At 34.1% G+C, this 20,516-nt stretch overlaps 4 protein-coding genes across 4 annotated transcripts; 3 read left to right on the top strand and 1 right to left on the bottom strand.

The window, feature by feature from the left end:
- The first annotated feature begins 293 nt into the window (after positions 1–293).
- On the top strand, positions 294–6,299 carry LOC102622761 (hypothetical protein). Its single transcript, XM_006479969.4, has 3 exons — positions 294–665; positions 787–850; positions 5,709–6,299. Exons 1-3 carry the CDS (start codon positions 486–488, stop codon positions 6,185–6,187), a joined length of 723 nt encoding a protein of 240 aa, XP_006480032.2. The 5' UTR covers positions 294–485; the 3' UTR covers positions 6,188–6,299.
- A 1,240-nt stretch (positions 6,300–7,539) lies between these two features.
- Positions 7,540–8,097, top strand: LOC107177237 (proline-rich receptor-like protein kinase PERK2). Its single transcript, XM_015530752.2, has one exon. The coding sequence runs from the start codon at positions 7,540–7,542 to the stop codon at positions 8,095–8,097; it is 558 nt and encodes a 185-aa protein (XP_015386238.2).
- Positions 8,098–11,989: 3,892 nt separating this feature from the next.
- Positions 11,990–13,006, top strand: LOC102622463 (hypothetical protein). Its single transcript, XM_006479968.4, has 2 exons — positions 11,990–12,129; positions 12,253–13,006. Exon 2 carries the CDS (start codon positions 12,298–12,300, stop codon positions 12,751–12,753), a length of 456 nt encoding a protein of 151 aa, XP_006480031.1. The 5' UTR covers positions 11,990–12,129; positions 12,253–12,297; the 3' UTR covers positions 12,754–13,006.
- A 2,967-nt stretch (positions 13,007–15,973) lies between these two features.
- On the bottom strand, positions 15,974–16,393 carry LOC107177236 (NAC domain-containing protein 83-like). The gene has a single exon (XM_015530751.2). The coding sequence runs from the start codon at positions 16,391–16,393 to the stop codon at positions 15,974–15,976; it is 420 nt and encodes a 139-aa protein (XP_015386237.2).
- Between the last annotated feature and the right edge of the window lie 4,123 nt (positions 16,394–20,516).

Genomic DNA, 20,516 nt, shown 5'->3' with positions numbered 1-20,516 from the left:
TTATATAATTTTATACTAACAGTGGGGGAGGAATGTAAAAATATTGTCATACTTTTTATTAAAGTGTTATTACGTGAGATCTCAGGGAAAGTATGTAAAAATAACCCTATTTTCATTTACAAAACCATTAACGTGGTCCCACGGTTGGTGTTGATGAGATACAAAGTCTCCGTTTTCGATTTTGCTAGAGAACTCTAGGTCAATTTGGTCAGCCGTCGAATCTTACTTTCTTCTAGTTGATCCTCGAAGCGGTTGGCGATTGCTAATGAACTATTTATACGAAGCAAATGAAAAGCGAGGTGACACGCAAGGTACAGTTAGGCGCATTAAGCAATTGCCACGTTACAGAATAGGAATCGTGTCGTCTCTAGAACGTCCCTCTCACAGTCTCACTTCTCTTACACATTCCTTTCTTTTCTTAATACCGACAAAGAAAAGCTGATCAACAATCAAACCGGAATTTGAGTAACAGCAAACACCCAAACATGCAATCAAGATTAGCAACCGCTGCAGGAAGATCTTGCTGGGTTTTCTCAACAGCTCGCAATAAATGTCTTCGACGAGAATTCGTTGCTGCTGCAGCCTCGACCGATCGCACTGCTGACACTGCTATTCACTCTGGTGAAGTTGAAAAAGGCCCCGATGTTCATTACGATGAACCTTTAGTAAGACTCCCTCTTTAAGATTTTTCTTATTATTTACTAATTATATGCAAATTAACCCTAGCTTTTCTTCAATTAGTTAATGACTCCTTCATAAGTTCACATTCGTGTATATTTGTTGCAGGGGTCATCGAATGAAGCAGCAGTTGCAGGAAACAATCCTAAAAATAAAGAGACAGATACCGATCTGAAAAATGACATTTGAAAAGAATACAGATTTTATTCTTCTATGTATATTCTGCAGTAGAATTACAGAGTACTTATATAAGTTTACAAGAGCAAATATTCACAAAACAAGGGAAAGTAAATAATGATCCCATATTCAAAGGGATTACAAATCAGCCACATGTAAGGAAATAATCTCTCTCAATTAGTCAAGTGAAGCTAACGAAATCTTAACACTCCCCCTCAAGTTGGAGCATGTATATCTAGCATGTTCAACTTGGTTGTTAGCCTCTTAAACACCTTTCCTCCAAGAGCTTTTGTAAAAATGTCTGCCAACTGTAAATGAGATGGAACAAATTTGGTGATTATCTGACCATCTTGTATTTTCTCCCTTACCACATGACAGTCAAGATCTATGTGTTTGGTGCGTTCATGATATACCGGATTTGCTGCTATGTGAAGAGCAGCTTGGTTATCACATAATAGCCTTGCTGGTCCTATGGAAATTTGCATATCATTGAATAAAAATCTAAGCCAAGTGAGCTCACAGGTTGCTGCTGCCATGGACCTGTACTCAGCTTCTGATGATGACCTTGAGACTGTTTTCTGCTTCTTTACTTTCCAAGAAATCAAAGAATCCCCTAAGAACACACAATAACCTGTTGTTGATCTTCTTGTTATAGGACAGTTTGCCCAATTAGCATCACAGTAAGCCTTTAAAGTAAAGGAATTGCTTGAGGAGAATAACAAACCTAAACCAGGGCTACCCTTTAAATATTTAATAATACGAAGAGCAGCATCCCAGTGAGGCTTTCTTGGAGCATGCATAAATTGGCTTAAGATGTTAACCGAGTATGTAATGTCTGGTCTCGTAATTGTGAGATATATTAGTCGGCCAACTAATCTCCTGTAGCGAGTTGGATTATGCAGCAAATCACCTTGATGGTTTGTGAGCTTCAAATTCATCTCCATGGGAAAATTTACCGGTTGAGCACCCAAGTATCCAACATCATCTATGATTTCTAAGGTATATTTTCGTTGAGAGATAACAAGACCTGCTTTGGACCTTGCAACTTCCAGCCCAAGAAAATATTTAAGAAGACCGAGATCTTTGATATGAAATTGCTGGTGAAGAAATTGTTTGAGATTATGTATAGCGACTGCATCATTTCCAGTTATCACCATATCATCTACATAAATAAGAACCATGGTTATAGATGTGCCTTTTGTCTTCACAAACAATGAGTAATCCGAATGTGATTGAATAAAGCCAGCTTTCTTGACAGCATGAGAAAATTTCGCAAACCAATTGCGAGGAGCTTGTTTAAGCCCATAAAGGGACTTATGAAGTCGACAAACAAGCTTCTCCCCCTGTCGACAAAGTCCCGGCGGTGGAGTCATATATACTTCTTCTTCTAAATCACCATGCAAAAAGGCATTGGTCACATCCATTTGATACAATGGCCAATGTCTTGCAGCGGCCACAGCAAGTAAACAACGAACAGTGGTCAATTTAGCCACAGGAGCAAATGTCTCAGTGTAATCCAGGCCTTCTTGTTGAGAAAATCCTTTGGCGACTAATCGAGCTTTGTAACGTTCAATCGTACCATTAGAATTGTATTTGATACGATAAACCCATTTGCTGCCAATAGGACGGTGACCAGCAGGTAAAGGGACCAAGGACCATGTCTTTTGTGAATTGAGAGCATCAAGTTCACGTTGCATAGCCTCTTTCCATTTCGGATCCAATACAGCCTGAGCATAAGAGGTTGGTTCTAGGACACTTGAAATGGTGTTAACAAAGTGTTTATGAGTAGAAGACAAAGAATCATAGGAAATGTATTTGCTTAAAGGATATTGAGTACCTGACTTAGTTGAAAATGACTGACTTGAAGTTGCAGTTGATGGTGTTGTACTAATCTGTCCACAATGAAAGTCACGAAGGAGAACAGATGGTTGCCTGACACGGTCACTTTTACGAATAGGAGGGGCATGAGAAGATATAGAGGAAGAAGGGGAAGAAGTTGATGACAATAAAGGATTAGGAGAGGGAATAATGGTCTCTGATGCTGGAGGGACAGTATGAGTTGCAGGAGGAGATAGATCATCGATGTAATCTGATATCTTAGGTTGAGGAAAAGTGCTATCTAATGATTGTTCGATACGAAGAAAAGGAAAAATAGACTCATGAAAAATGACATCACGACTGGAAAAGAATTGGTGAGTATGGAGATCATATAACCGATAGGCTTTTTGGCCTATAGGGTAACCAACAAAGATGCATTGTCGAGCCCGAGAATCAAACTTATTGGATGGCTGTAGATTTGTTGCATAACAGAGACATCCAAAAACTCGTAAGTGAGTGTAGTTAGGTGGCTTATTATACAACAACTCATATGGAGATTTATATTGCAACAAGGGAGTGGGAAGACGATTTATAAGATAAGCTGCAGTAAGTAAACTCTCCCCCCAAAATTTTAAAGGAAGATTGGCATCAATTCTCAAAGCTCGACTAACGTTTAAGAGATGACGGTGTTTTCGTTCAACGACACCATTTTGTTGAGGTGTAGATGGACATGAGCTTTGAAATAAAATACCAAGGGTGGATAAATAAGGTTTCATGGAAAGAAATTCTGAGCCATTATCACTTCTAAGACATTTAACTTGACAATTAAATTGAGTGTTCACAAAAGAAATAAATGTTTTTATTAATCCTTGGGTTTCGGATTTAAATTTCATTAAAAAAATCCAAGTGAAACGAGTGTAATCATCCACTATAGTCAAGAAATAATGTGCCCCTGTATGAGTTGCAGTACGAAAAGGTCCCCAAATATCACAATGAATAAGATCAAATGAATGCAAAGTTTGAATAGAACTTGAAGAGAATGGTAATCGAGTTTGCTTTGCCAAAGGGCAAGTTTCACAGGAATGTTGAGAATCAAATACAAATGCAGGAATATTATTGCTTAAAAATTGTGAAGGTGCTTTTGAGAGATGTCCTAACCGCTTGTGCCAAGTAATATGTGTAGTAGAATCAGCATGATGAGTGATTGAAAAAGAAGTTGGTGTAGACTTCACTTGAGGAACAAAGTAGTACAAGCCATTAAGCTGCTTCCCCAAGCCAATCATCTTCTTCGAAGCTAGGTCCTGCAATATACAGAAAGTGGGAAAAAAATGGATTGAACAATTCATGGCAGCAGTAAGTTGACTTACTGACAGTAAATTAACATGAAATGATGGTGCACATAATACATGATTAACATGTAGGTGGTTTGAGAGTTGTGTTGAACCAATTCCAGTTATCTTAGAATAGGCACCATTAGGCAAGGTTACTTGAGATGACAGAGGAGTTTTAATAGGTATTGAAGTTGCTATGTGATTTGTTGCACCACTATCAATAATCCAGTGATTCAAGTCTGTCTTTTGCGTATTGAAAGATGAACAAAAAGGTATAGGGATACCTGTGTAGTTTGCTCGAGCAGGATTGTTACCATTTCTAAGGAAAGCTTTTATTTGGGCAAGCTCTTCAGAGGTAAATTGGGGAGTTTGTTCAGTTGGTGTCTTTGCTAAGTTCTGATTCATTTCAGCACTAGTTTGATGCACAACAGGTTTTCTGCTTCGATTTGGAGGCTGAACGTCTTTGCCATGAAGCTTATGACCAACTGGGAATCCATTCAAGTAGTAACAACGATCTACTGAATGAGTTGTGCCCTCACAGTAAGTACAAAAGAAAGATTTCTTCATTCCTTGTGGCTTGGGATGAGAGGATGATCCTTGTTTGGTTTGTTGTTGTGCATCAAATTGTGTTTCTCTAGATTTATCATGAGCTTTGATACTCATGGCATGAATGAGATCAATGCCTTTGGCTACAGTAAGTCCTCGCTGCTTTTCTTCCTCACGGAGAAGAGAATATGCCTTTTTGACAGTTGGTAGAGGATACATTAACATTATTTGTCCTCGCAAAGCTGAGTATGTTTCATTCAATCCCATGAGGAATTGTCCCAGCCTAATCTTTTCTTCTTTTTCTTTCAAGTCTTTTTGTCCTCCACAGGTGCATGTGATTGAAGGACTGCAAGTAGTTAGCTCATCCCACATCATTTTTATCTTTGTGTAATAAGAAAAAATTGAATCTTGATTTTGTTTTAATTCAACAATAGATTGCTGAGTTTGATAATGGTGGGAAAAATCACCTTGAGAGAAACGTTCTTGAAGGTCAGTCCAAATCTCTGAGGGTGTCTCTAAATAGAGTACACTATTTGCAAGCTCCTGATTTAGAGAGTTAAGGATCCAAGAAAGCACCATATCGTTGCAGCGCTGCCATAAAGAATGTTTTGGATCATCTTCATCTGGTGTGTGAATGGTTCCTTTGATGAATCCCAGTTTGTTTTTTGCACTAAGACTCACTAGCATAGATCTCTTCCACATAGCATAATTTGTTCCATCTAAGACTTTTGGAACAAGAATCATGCCAGGATGATCAGAAGCATGAAGAAAAAGAGGGTCTGAGGAATCAACCGTAGACATAGACATAGTGTGATGAGAGGTTTGAGAAGATATATGATTTGGTGAATGATTGTGACTGCTATCACTATCAATATCAATATCATCCATAAAAAAAGAAGCGGAAGTGTTTTACTGAATCAAAACCATTGCTCTGATACCATGAAAAATGACATTTGAAAAGAATACAGATTTTATTCTTCTATGTATATTCTGCAGTAGAATTACAGAGTACTTATATAAGTTTACAAGAGCAAATATTCACAAAACAAGGGAAAGTAAATAATGATCCCATATTCAAAGGGATTACAAATCAGCCACATGTAAGGAAATAATCTCTCTCAATTAGTCAAGTGAAGCTAACGAAATCTTAACACGATCCCCTGGTGCCACCTAACCCACCTCACGTTTCTTCTTCGAGGCTTGAAAGCTACGGAGTGAATCAGCCCTTAAACCCTCACATTCAACAAAAGCGTCAGAGCAGTACTAAAGCAGAAGCTCTGGGTGAAGTGATTTGTGCTGCGGTAGATGGCACGCCACTGTCAAATGACATAGAGAATGAGCAAAGAGATAAGCACGAGAAAGTTGAGAGTGACAAGGAATATTTTGGCCACAATAAGGCATCGCCGTTGTCGGAGATTGAGATGGCGGATACTAGGAAGCCGATAACACGGGCAACTGATGGAACGGCGGATGCGGTTGGAAGTGATGTGATTGGGTGGAGGCCAGAACAGCTTGACACTGCTGAGGAGGCTCTCAGGAGAGGTGCTGAGATATTTAGACAGAATGCTATGTGTGGGGATCCTGAGGTGTTTCCGCACTCGAGGGTTTTGAGAGAGCTTCGTGGGGAGTGGTTTTGATCATGAAATTGTTCTCGTCTTTGTTGTAAACTTTGATATCAAAGTAACAGTAATATCGGATAAGGTGTAAATTTTTGCAATAAAGGAAAATGGAATCCGCAAGATTATTCTATTTTTTCCCTATTGCGCACTTGAAATTTGAACGATTCAATTAAATATGTGAATGGTAATTGGCAAGGAGAGGTTGCTAGTTGAAATAGGGTAAAACCAAGAACAGAAAAACGAACTAATGATGCAATTTTCTAGTGCATTACGTTTTAGCATATACATTCATAAGACAAACTTCGTGGTTAATAAACTTTTGCATTGTTAATTGTTCCAAGTAATTCTAGCATGGTATACCGAGTGGGGAGGGTTTCCGCGGTGGACGTTGTCTTACTTTAATCAAATACTCGACTCGGCTCAAAAACTACGGTTGTGGATATAGGTAAAGTACTAAAGTGAAACGTACCACCGGTTAACATCAGTTTTATGTTAATTGCAATTCGAACCAGTTACTAATGCTTTTGATTGTGATAATCTGTTGGCTTTGGCTCTGCTCTCTTTGGATCCTTTGTTAATCCATTTCTTGTCACTTGTCCAGACTGGTTATGGGCTGCCGACAATCAAAGTGGTCCAAGAATAGAGTTATCATATCGAAGAATAATACAAAAATTAATCGTCATTGTAATACCATCTCAGCCAATACGTGTTGTATGTGATTATATAGGAGTTTGATTTTTGCATATTCTCAAGAGTGCCATAGGAGTTGTCTATGATTTGTTGATTTCAATTAAGATAATCTGCTTCATAGGAAAGCCAGATCGCTCAATATGTAAATGTTAGGCGTAAAATAAACTAGCAAGCTGATCGCTTTCTTTTATTGCTATCCATTTACCACCATGCGGAGGCCATAACAGAGTCCCAGATGCAAAATGAAAATGAGCGGTTGAGCTATAATCTTAAAGCACTTTCCTCCTCGCTTTTAAGTTGTGATGAAGGATAAGCGTTTTTTAATTTCTTTTTAGTTGTATTTCGCTGGATAGTGATAGCCAAAACTGGCTTTGAGCCGAATTATTAATGAAAAAGAGAGAGAGAGAAAAAGATTGGCCAAAATTGAGGTAAGCAAAATGGGGACGGAGCCAAGGGCAACCTCTTCATTTAACAAATTTTTTATTTAAAAAAAAAGGTAATTTTCTTGATTTTTGTTCATTTAAAAACGGTGCCGTAGAAGATAAAATCCAAGTGATAGTGCGGTCACCAAGACACATGCAATCCTCTCTCTTCAGTCTCCACCTTGTATCAATAGCAAAGAGGATAATTAATCCTACAAAATCATCACTTCCCAAATTTCCTTTGCTTTCACAAAAACTATGGCAAAATCCACGATACCACTACTCAATCTTTTCACATTCTTCCTTGCATTGCAATCAAACTTGGCATTTACCGCATCGTCGCTAGAAACATTGATATCAACAACAAGTAAAGACCAAATTGCATGCACAGTCGTATGCGAGTCTTGCGAGAACCCTTGCCAACCATTGCCGTCTCCGCCACCGCCGGAATTGATCTTACCGCCGCCACCTCAGCCGCCTTCTCCTCCCCCACCTTCACCACCCGCGTTACCAGAATGTCCTCCACCACCAGCACCACCCGCGTTACCAGAATGTCCCCCACCTCCAGCACCGCCGAAAGGCTGCTCTGTATGCACACCGTCGCCAGACGTTCCTCAGCTTTCTCCGCCAAGGACGCCGATGCCGTTTCCACCTCCTTCAGGTGAGTTTCCGCCCCCGGAAAGTGGTGTCCCGAACGTTCCTGGTGTCTATAACCCACCGCCTTCTCCTGAGGCTTCTGACTCCACCAAATTGGTGCTCAAGTTCATCAATATTTCCTCCGTCTTGCTCTTGCTTTCCCTACTCTGTTGCTTTTAAAACCTAGATACAATCGTCATTGTTCCATCATCTCTTAGGCTCACTTACGGAAGCTGATCTAGTTTTATTAGTTCATGTCTTGGCCACAGCTAGCTTTTCCATGGAATATTGGAAATAGAAATAAGACTTGTTTACTACACAAATTAATGTGTCTTCATTTAATATTTAACATGCGTCGATTTCGAATAATATTGGATCCTCTCTATTGTTCATTAGTGCTGCCAAAAAAAAAAAAAAAAAAAATCTTGATCTCAGTGGCTCCCCATTTTTTTTTATTTCAGATTTTTCGTTTTTTTTTCCAAATTAATGCAAATACGTTTAAGTTTTAACTGCATATATAGTTAAAAGTGGGCTTTACATTTTGCTAGTTCACTCCAATCTGCCAATGTGCAAAGAAACATGCAATTTTGTCATGCACAACTCACTACGCTCATATCACTAACCTTCTCAATATGTAAGTACAAGTCATTAGGGGAAGATCATGCTATTTGCAAATCTAATAGTGAGCCTCTTGCTATTTATTGAATTCTTTTTTTTAAAAAAAAAAAAATCTTGCTACTTACTGAGATTTATACCAAAAAAAAAAAACCCAAATCTTTATATATGTGTGCAGATCTCAAACCCGTACTTATTGCATCACCGAAATTCGCCCACTTTTTTTTTTTTTGAGAAATTAAATAATTTTTTTTTTCTTACCAAATGTCAAAACTAGTTCTATTTCGTGTTTGTGTTTGAGGAAGAATGCGATAATGTATTGTGAAACAGAAAATTCAGATGAAATGAGATTGTAAATTAAACTAAAAATGTAATAATTTAACCGAAAATAAGTTTTTCTTTAGGAAAAATAAGATGAAGCAGAAGAAGTTAATATTTATCGAATTAAATTTTCACAGAACATGTGAATTTATTTTATTATTGTTATTATTATTTTTAAGAAATCCTTTCGTCTAAAGTTGAAAAAGAAGAAAAAGAAAAGAAAAAGGAAAAAAGGGAAGTTGCTAAAGAGTGGCAAGCAAAAAAAAGAAATACCACTTAATTTTCAGTTCGTGTTCAATTTACTCGAAATCATGTTCGAGACGAGAGAATGTGAGAACATGAATGCGCTTGTGGGGATGAGGTATAGTGTGTGCGTTCACCGACAATTCTAAAATGGATCATATCGAGTTTGCCTTGCATGTGCGGCTTGTACTCACGTACCACGATTCTATTCTATGATATTGATATGTGTGTGTATATATATTCAAATCCGGAATTTTAAAGTATGAAAATATTTGAGAAAACGCATAAATCGTGTCGTTTAAGAGTTTTAAGTTTTTAAAACTCTGTAGTTTTAAAATTTTCTCAGAATTTTCTCGCACTTTAAAATTATAAATCAGAAAACTACTATATATATATATAGTTAAATCTCAATTTCACACTTTTAATAGCGGACACGTGGTAGAAACCATTAAAAACTCGGATTATTGAATTCAGAAGGATTACTTTCAACTTTCTAGTTGCCACCAAAATTATAACTAAAATTATAAGAGAAGATAATTTTTAGACCAGATTTTTAGCAGGCCTGCAAACAATTCAGTAAGGCCCAATTAGGCTCACGAAGAATCAACAAAGCTCTGCAAAGCCCAATGCCCATTGCAATCCAATTAAATTTGACCGAACGAAGCTCCACCAAGTCCTTGCGATTGACAAATTCACATGCTTCTTATCTGCCTTTGAAGAACCATTGAGACCGATTTAAGTTAAAATCTTTTCTCATTTGCATTTACCAATTGGAAACGATAAAAGAAATATTGGGGGAAAAAAAAGATTGAATCTGATTATTTTTCGAGGTTTTTTTTTTTTTTAAATTCTTTTTGAGAATTTGAAATAAGCATATAAATAAAATAACTTGAAATATTTAACTGATTTGGCATCCTTCTAGAAAGATATATAAAAGTCTCATTGTATTAATATTCAAATCAGCAAAATATTTATCCGTTAAATAATAATTCCTCTGCTGAAAATTGCTAGACTCGATGCACGGATCCGGATTCGAATTCCTCGGGCCTGAAGTGGGAAGTAAAGAAAGGACTAGTAAACATGGCTGGATCTCGCTTCTTGGGAATGACAGAAACTATAAATTAATCGACAATTATATTGTATATACAATGACATCCACGCACATGGCCTTGAAAATTTCACTTCGGATTAACTTCTTTCACTTCACCGCCGAGCAATAACACGGCCGTACGAGCCGAATTATTTATTGTCCCAAGAATGAAATATCATAGATTTTTATTTATTTTTAATCAAATGGAAGGAAAATTTTGAAGTGTTCTTACAATATTGTTCTGTTTTTATTCGAATATATTTCGGTCAATGATAATGATATACAGACAGACACACATAATAGATAGTGAATAAATGAAAAATAATACTCTGAGAACTCAGCATTACCTGCTTAAGTCTAGTCATCATATGACATAATGACAAAGTAGCCATACCAACAAGACCACATCCACAACTACAATTGATGATGAAGAAAGACGTGATGGTTAAATATTTTAAGCAATGTCATGGGTGTTGGCATGGACTATGTTTTATTCTCACAGGATTGCTGTTAGAACCTGAATAATTTTCTAACCTTCCGCATAAATCTTCTATTTTACGTAATGTATCGAAAATGAAAAGCTTTAAAAAAAAAATGTGTTTTTCAGAAACTGTTTTTAGTCTACACATAAACTCACAAAAGTCACACTAAGTTAGTAGCAAAAAAGTCACACTAAGTTAGTAGCAAAAAAGTCAACTAGATGTACACTTGCAGATGGTAAAAGCACTAAGCAGAGCCATGCCTTGATATTGTGGTCCATCAATTAGATTACAAATTTCAACCAACTCTTTTTTTTTTTTTTTGAGATTGAGAGTGAAGTGTAGTGTAGGCATGAAGCGCGAGGTCCCTCCAACTACTAATACCGTACTCATAAATAACACACAACCATCTTCCACCGCCCGCATCATTATTATTCATATCATATGAGAGCCAACCCTGGCTCCCTCTCGCCCGCTTTAATTATTTTAATTAAACCATAACACTATCAAATAAATTTAGAAACTGCAAAATGAATTAAGATGGGAGGAAGCCGAATTCTTCATTGTTCGAGGTGAGAGGACTAAGGAATCCACTGTCCTTCACAATTTGGACAATCAAACAAAATACACCTTCCTTTCTTATCTTACAGCCAACTAAACAGAACCTAAACCTAAAACCCAACTATCTTTTTCGGATAAAACTGTTTCGATAACGCGAGTGAAAAGTTTAGCTAATAAGTAAACTTTACTTTTTGTTTTTATTATAGTAGTAAAAATGACATTTCAAACATAAATTGTTTTTAATTTATATTGTGATTGGTAGTTATTGGAAGAAAAAAAAATATGTAATGTAAATTTTCGATTGCACACTGATATGATTACATGATAAAAGATTATAAAAAACTCGACATTAGATTCAAAGTCTTCTTATTCTTAGATTGAGCACCGGTTTAATATCCTATTAATTATGAGTTTAATGTGATAGATTACTGATTATTAAGAGGCATTTACTCTTAAAATATTTTTTGGCTACTAATTAAAAAAATGTTAAATTAGATATTTTATGAATTATCTATAATTTTAGGTAATTTTTGTAATTTTCCCAAATGATTTTCAATAATCATGATTTATATAGGACTTAAGTCAACGAATATGACTACACTAGTAATGGGAAAACTGGGAAGAAACTGTTCTGAACTTCAGACCATGCCATGCGGGACCCTTTATCTTTATAGATCGAATCCAAGGCAATGAACATCTGTAAGTGGCACGTGCGAAGTCCATAAATCAATCAACAGACAAGGCAGCCGTGAGAAAAACCGGTGACTATTTATTGGATTAGCATCTCTCATTAATTTTTAAAAGAATAAAAAAAAAAAAGGGGCATCTCTCATCAATTACGAAACACCTCCCATCTTCATAAGTTCTTAAAATATATATAATATAATATAAGAAATACATGCGGTAAGTATTTATGTTTATATATAAATACATCACATTTATTTGTCACACAACCATCTCCTAATTTCTATCTTCAAGACTTGAAATCTCACCAGCTTTTATCTTGCTCTCTGTCTAAATTTGTAGAAACCAAGAGCAACACAAAATTTAAAGGGAAAAAAAAAAGAACAAATGGAAGGCGTTTCAACGACGGTGTACAAGGGCCTGAGAGGCTACTGGCGGAGGAAAGGCTACGAGAAGCTAAACAGGGAGGGCCGGGGACGGCGGACGAGCCGGTCGGAGCTCGGTTCAACTTCAACCCGGAGGAGACGGTTCAGCTGGCGGATCAAGATCAAACCAAAGCTTAAAATCTCGAGACTGCCTTCCCCTAAGAAGTTCTTTATCTGGCTACGTGACGCGTACGTGAAAATGATGATGGGATTCGCGAACTCTCGAGTCTGCGCATCTGGTGGTTACGGCGGAGGAGCCATAGGCAGCAATGGGGCTTATGGATTTGGAAAGGGCCCACTTAAGGAGTATGATGAGAAGGTGATCGTCGATATCTACAAGTCTTTAGTGATGGCGCAGGGTCAGTTGGTGCCCCGCGATGCAGCAAGGCTTGGCTCTCAGGTCGTTTGTCGAAGCTAACAGGAGGAGACTTTAATTTAAGAGCATGGCCGTGAGCTAATGCCTATTCCCATCTCAGAAATTGCTGCGCACCAGAATCAATGTAAGAGCCATAAATACCCTTCAATTTGGATTACAATTACATGCTGTTAAATTCATCGAGGAGATCAAAGAAAGAAGACAACAAATTTTCCTTTGCCCTGCTATTTTTGCTTTTACTAATGTTGTTCTGGCAAATGTAATAAATAAAATTGTGAAAAGTTCTTCTTTGCAACTGGAGTAGCTGCTGGCATTAAAACTTCTTCTTTCAAATAGGCCACCCTGGTCACTGGTAAAGACATCATAGAATATTTATGAGGATAAGTTTTTAAAAATATTTATTAAAAAATTTGCAAGTATAAGATAAATTTCATAAAAAAAAAATGATTGATTTAGGTTAAGGAGATGAATGATTGTTATCTATCTAGGAGTGAGATTAGGGGTTTTGCCATTGCCACACAAAGCCAGATATATGATTGATATACGTATGATTAAAATTGTTAACTGTGCATGCATACTAATATTTCAACACAAAATTGACAAATGTGAGCTCGAAACGCGTTTTTCTAGTCACTAGATTGAAATTGATCCAGAGGTTAATTATTCGGGCTTGAGTGTTACTTTTTAATCGTAAAAATGAATTAATTAACGTAGATCCCACAATATTAAATTTCCGCTCTCTTTGTCTCTTTACAACTCTTTTCTATTTCAAAGGCTTTTGCCAACTCCGTAAACCTTCCCTTACCGAACTTTGTTGTACGGAATGAAACATCCATTTTAGCTCCTCTCAAAAACAAAATCCATTTGATTTTGAATAAAAAATTAATTTATATTATTAATTTTACTTCGTAAATCCTATTGGTAAATCAATCTAAGTGGTATAAAATGGACTTACCATATTCATCTCTCTAGTGCGGACGTCTGCTTATTTTAAATTACAGATTTGCTGTATACACTACATAATATATACAATAAATCCACATTTAAAAAGATGGAAAAATTATATGCTTATATCAGACGTGTAGGTGTGGCACAGCTTTAGCTTATACCTTCCAAAGATTGTGAGAAAGGAAGCTTTCCCTCTTTTCGGATGTATGTTAAAACATACCATGTGTGAGTTGCGTGTATGTTTAAACTTTTGCCTTTGATCCAGCTTACATGGTTACATATTAAATTGTTTTTTTTTTTTTTTTTTGGTGGGTATTTTAAGGATACGAATAATCTTCTATTATTATAATATTAAAAAAAATGCCTTGGGTGGGAAAGAAGGATATGAAGGATATGGCGGTGCATTCATGATAATGCGGTTACGGGCCCGCAAGGCATTATTTGTTAAACATGGTTGTCATGTAGTTTGGAAAATGGAAAGAAGCATCAAGAGCTTTTTGAGTTTGAGACGACTTCATGTAATTCTTTCACATCGTTTTCCACTTATAAGGTAAAGGAAATGGGTTCGTGAACTTGCCTTTGATTTTTGACATTGATTCGTCGGTGTAAATGCTTTTTTATATCAATATAGTTTGGGTTTTTTTTCAGTTAATAATTCCCATTAATGACAAAAAAAAAAAAGATTGTGAATTATGTAATCTTATCTAATTTTTTATGTTAATTTTTTAAGGGAATAAAAAATACTAACAATAATAATCATATTGAACGTTTTTAACTTATTATAATAAATATAATTGTTAGCTTGTTATTTCTCATCAAGTTAATCATTTATTTTTATATGTATTAACCAACACTAATTTAGGGACAATTTGGATTTTTTCAGGGGGATTGTCACTTTCCCCCTACAGTAATCAACACATATCATTTACCTTCCTACTATTTTTATAATGGCCAAAAACTCCCCTGACAATATAAGTTTATAATATTACTCTTATTTTCAACTACTCTTTTATTTACATTTATTATAAATTAAATAAATTACATGAATAGAAACTAAATAAAAAAATTAAGTATTAAAAACAAGAAATATATGTTTTGATGTGAGTAAAAAAATTAATAATATTTTTTTTGTAATTATTTATTATGTGAATATTTTCTTATAATAAACATAGTGTAATATTTTAAAATTAAATGTAAAAAGTATCGGCAAAATATTTTATTATTTATCTTATAATAAATTTTTATTTATCATTCAAGTTTTCTTATAATAATTTTTTTATCATTTTATAATAATTTTCTTATATATTTATTATAAGAAAAATTTCACAAAATAAATAAGTACAAGAAAAAAATTTATTATTAATTTTTTTGCTCATATCAAAACATATATTTCTTATTTTTAATGCTTAATTTTTTTATTTAGTTTCTATTCATGTGATTTAATTAATTTATAATAAATATAAATAAAAGAGTAGTTGAAAATAAGGGTAATATTGTAAACTTATGCTATGAGGGGGGTTTTTGGCCATTAAAAAAACAGCAGGGAAAAAAATAGTATATGTTAATTACTGTAGGGGAAAATTGACAATCTCCCCTTTTTTAAAAGTTCAAAAGTAATTTTAAAAAATTAAAATTTAATTTTGGTGTTTGATTTTTTTTTAAATTACTTTTAACAAAATCATCACATCCTACAACAGATTTTGAAACTAATTTTATACTTAATATAATTTCATATATATTCTAAAATATATTATAAAAATCTAAAATTATACTTGTTCAATTAAGAAATAAAATCATTAAATTTTGAGTTATTTTTGCATCATGATTAGTTTTGAGCACACACTAGGCAATAATTCGTGCCTTGTGGAACGTGGACTGCTAAAGCCAAACTGGCTAACCAAAATAAAATTGCCATCCTTGTAAGTGTCAGGTGCTCAAGTGTACTTGTAGGGTTTCTAGTTGGAGGGTATACAAGTTCATAAGCGCATAACAACAGTTCATAGCTGGGAATTTGCTTAGGATAGGAGGAATTTATGTACTAGCCCAACCCAAATCGAAATTCCGACATTTGGGCTTTCTTGGCTTACAGAATCAGCGTATAAATTACACACTTTTTTTTTTTTGAGTGGGGCTATTGGCACCCCTAAATTATTCTTATAAAACCCCACTTTAAATAAAATTATAATTAAGGATAATTGAAAATTAAACACATATAGATTTTTTTTCCAACAAATTACTTAATTCATAATCAATCCTTTAAAAAAAAAAATTCTATATATTACTTTCTATCTAATTAAAATAAATTATACACAATTTATGCCCGACTTTCTCTTTTTCCTTGAATTTTTCTGCCCGGCTGCCGCGGCTCACCATTCTTTTTAATTCGACAAAGAACAAGGTCACTGGATCGAAGGTTTTTCGGCAACAGTGAAGGATTCAGAGAGTATTCATGCATAATCCAGCAACCATTGTATGGAGACTTGTCCTTCTCATATCGAAACCTTTTCTTGAAACCAATTTTCTTTCTAGAGTTGCGGGACACAACCACCTTGCCGACATCTTCTCCTTGCCACGTACCAGTACCGACTCTGTGATCAATCCTGGAACCGTTAACACTCTTCTTTTTCAAGCGAGTGAAAAAGTAAAGATCTTCACCATATTCTAAATCGAGTCTTCCAAATTGCCTCCAAATCTGCCACAGTTCCTTGGAACCGTAGAGATTTTCAGTTCTCATGAAATCGTCAAGAAAATGGGCTAGAGTTCCAGAAATCTTGTTGAATAATCTATTGTTCTCTTTTGATTTCTTATTGATTAAATATTTTTATACTTAAAATTACTTTGAAATTATAATTTGAAATATGTGTTATTTCAGCCAATGATTAACACTAAAAAAATTATTACCCATATAACTTTTTAATTTGTGTGTAGGATAATACTAAAATTGGAAATAATTAAAAAAATAGTACAATAATACTTTGAGTTTTAAAAATAAAACAAATCAAATGAAAATTGGGAACTTAGAAAAGTGTATCTAAAAAAAAAGACATTTTCAGAAATAAAATGAATATAACTAAAAAGAGGGGTTTTATGAGGAGATGAGAGGGGTGCCAATGGTCCAACTCTTTTTTTTTTTTTTCACCCGTAGATTGTTGACACCAAAGTCTAGATTGGCAGTAACAAACCAAAGCCGAAGGCTCGAATTCATGCCAGCAAGTACTAAAAATGGGAGTTGGACTATTGGCACCCCTTCATTAATCTCATAAAACCTCTGCTACATTACAATTACATTTAAGGACAAATATAAATAGAATGAAAATCATTTATATTTTCTTTCTCTCCTCATTTTTTTTCTTGCACAAATTTTTTATTATCATTAAAATAATTTGAATTTAAGAAGTAATCCTCTAAGCCAAAATAGAGTTCTTGTAACAAAAAAAATAATAATTAAGATACAGCATAGTGAAAAAATAAATTAAACAAAATTTTACCCTAATTTAACTAATTTCTTAAGGATTCTCAAACTAATTTTTGAACCCAATGAACCCAAAATTTATAGGTAAGAAAATTGTATTAAATCCATAAAATATTCATTATTTTCTTTTAGTTTTTCTTTTAGATTTTTTGCTTTAGAATTAAATAATAAAGAAAGTTTGAAGAGAGGAAACTAAAAAATTCATAAATGAAAAGAGTGTTAAATTAAAAAAGAATATTTTTGGTATTAAATGAAATATAATTTAAAAAAGGGGTTTCAATAGAACTTTAGAGGGGTGCCAATAGTCCGACTGTAGAAAGGGGATATGTGATTTGCTCTCGACTCCAACAAACGAGTCGTATTGAATGGGCCAAAGTTTCAATTGTGCTGCTCTCCACGGGCTTTCACTTGGAACCGACCTCAAGCGGACCAAAAATGAAAAATTAAATTAGAAAGAAAATGCAATGTGTGAGACCGACTCTTGTTTTTGTTTTTTTTTGTTTTAATCAATAATTCCGCTGTTCTCATATAACATTTCAATCGATTTCATTTGAAGTGATCCATCATTCACGTACTCGACGATAAAATTTTATAAGTTATTAAATTTATCTTTCATATAATAAATGAATGTTACATTACTTAATATAAAATAGGGATATTATCATTTTCCCACTAAAGATATTCTGACACATCATGTCAGTACCATGGTTTGATAAAACTATCAATTTACCACCAAACATTTAAACTGTTAGTATTTTTCCACAATTCCGTTAAAACTCAGTTAATATGTAACAGAAAATTCATAAAAAGTCAATTTTACCCCTGGAGCATAAAAGACCATGTAATTAACCTTTTATGAATTTTGTAATTAAATCATCATTTGTTGTTCTTCCTTCTTAAAGGACAAAAATTATCCTTTATAAATTTTGTAAAATTGACCATGTGGTGCTAGGCACTTCATAAATTGATTTAATTTATTTAATTTTTAAAGGACAAATTTATTTATTAAATTGACGACCTAAAGACAATTTATTCTACTACTAAAAATCAATTTATGAAAGGGAAAAAAAAAGAATGTGCAAAAGAAGCAATTTAATCTTTGATATGATGATAATAATTTTACACAAAAAAATTAAATAAATAAATTTACCCTTTAAAAATTAAATAAATTAAATCAATTTATGAAGTACCTAACACCACACGGTCAATTTTACAAAATTCATAAAGAGTAATTTTTGTCTTTTAAGAAGGAAGAATAACAAATGATGATTTACTTACAAAATTCATAAAAGGTTAATTACATGGTCTTTTATGCTCCAGGGGTAAAATTGACCTTTTAGAAATTTTCCGTTACATATTAACTGAGTTTTAACGGAATGGTGGGAAAATGCTAACAGTTTAAATATTTCGTGGTAAATTGATAGTTTTACCAAACCATGGTACTGACACGATGTGTCAGAATACCTTTGGTGGGAAAATGATAATATCCCTATAAAATATAATAAAAAGATGGTGGAAAATATAGTGTTATTTTTTATGAGATCCGTAATATGCATCTTAAAAGGAAATATCGTGTAACGTTTATTAATTCGCTTTCATAAAACTCGTGATTGTTATGAGGTATGAATTTAATTTAAAAATATGAACTAGTTCCTTTATCTAATAAATAATTTTTTAATCAAAAAAATTATAATTGTTTGGTTGTTAACAAGAGCTTTTATTAAATTAACTTAATAGGCAAGTTTTTTTAAATTTTGTTATGAAAAGAATGAGATAAGATTTTCAAATAAAAAAATAATATTTTAGACATCTTAATGTTTACAAAACGATTTTCAATCTCTGCTCTCAATAGCTTAAGTGTTTGTTTGTTATGTCTTATCTAATGTTTATTAGTACTTATTTAAACTCATAAGTTCTTATAAAAAAAAATTTGCTATTTAGTTATTTTTTCAGTAGAGCTTTTGAAAATTAAATAAGTTATTGTTTTTATCTAATAGTAAAAGTTAAAATTTTGAGCTTTTGGGAGTAAAGGCTGGATTTTTTTAAAAGATAGAATATCTAAAATATCATCTACTTATTTAACAATCTTATTTTATATTTTTCATAACATAACTTTAAAAAAACTTGCCTAATAAAGGAATTTTATAAAATTTAATAAAAGATTTCATTGACAACTAAATAACTAATTTTTTGTTGTAAAAGCTCTACTTAGAGATGTCAAAATACAGGCTTGGGTCAAGCCCAGGCCCAAGCCCCTTAGAATGGAAGTGTAAGGGATAGGTTTGGGGCGGGCTTGGGTTTTCACTTTTTTTTTTCATTTTTTAAAATTTTTGTAAACTTAAAATGAGTTAATAATAATCAAGTTGTTATTGAAATACAAGTATGCAACCCAAGAGGGGGGGTGAATTGGGATTCTAAAAAATTATTCAATTTATTAAATAAAAACTTAATACAATTATAAATCAGATTCAAAGCAATAACAATTAAGATGATCACAATATAAAAAGATAAGAGAAGAGGGATTCAAACACCGAGATTTTTACGTGGTTCGGCCAACCTCGCCTACGTCCACGCCTCCAAGCTTTCCGGGCTTGAGGATTCCACTAAGCAAGCCTCCAAGGCTTCAAATGCTTACACTTGACTTCCAAGGTGTCAATGGACCTTTACAACAAGAGATTATCCCCAATCTCTTAACCCAAATGTATCCCAACACTTACAATCACTCAAAGTAAAAGATTACAAACTGTTTTGCCTCTCACAATATATAAGATTACACAATGATGCTTAATATGTGAGTAGATGAAGCAAGAATGTGTTCTTAGCTCTATGAAGATTGTATTCTCAAATATTAGCTCAAAATGGTCGTGTTGTGATCAATCTTCTTTGAATTTGAATGAGCTTATTTATACTTGGATTTGAAAATCTAGCCGTTACAAACTGTCGGACAGAAAACGGTTCGCCGTTAACCATTACCGGTTAACCGTTTTGGTTGGTCAAAGTTACCGTTGGGCCAGATTTCAAATAAACGGTTTGTCGTTTAGGATTGCCCCTTCGCCGTTAACTTCCAGAGACCTGCAAGAAGAGCATTTGTTATCCATTTACACTAAACGGTTAAGGACTTGCATGAAGTAACGTTTCTGGATATTATCGGTTAACCGTTTGAAATAATCGGTTAGCCGTTTGTCTCCAGTAACCTGCAAAATGAACATTAGTTAATCCGTTTTCATTTAGCGGTTAAGGGATTGCATAAAGTGGCTTCTCTGGGTATTATCAGTTGACCGTTTAAAATAAACGGTTTGCCGTTTGGCTCCAGTAACCTGCACAACAATTCAGCCTTATCAGTTTTCGTTAATCAGTGCCAGAGGAGGACAACCATCAATTCTGG

The sequence above is a fragment of the Citrus sinensis genome, chromosome 3, assembly GCF_022201045.2.
Source record: "Citrus sinensis cultivar Valencia sweet orange chromosome 3, DVS_A1.0, whole genome shotgun sequence".
Lineage (NCBI taxonomy): Eukaryota > Viridiplantae > Streptophyta > Magnoliopsida > Sapindales > Rutaceae > Citrus > Citrus sinensis.
The sequence above is the reverse complement of the archived record's forward strand: the minus strand, read 5'-3'. Positions and strand labels throughout refer to the sequence as shown.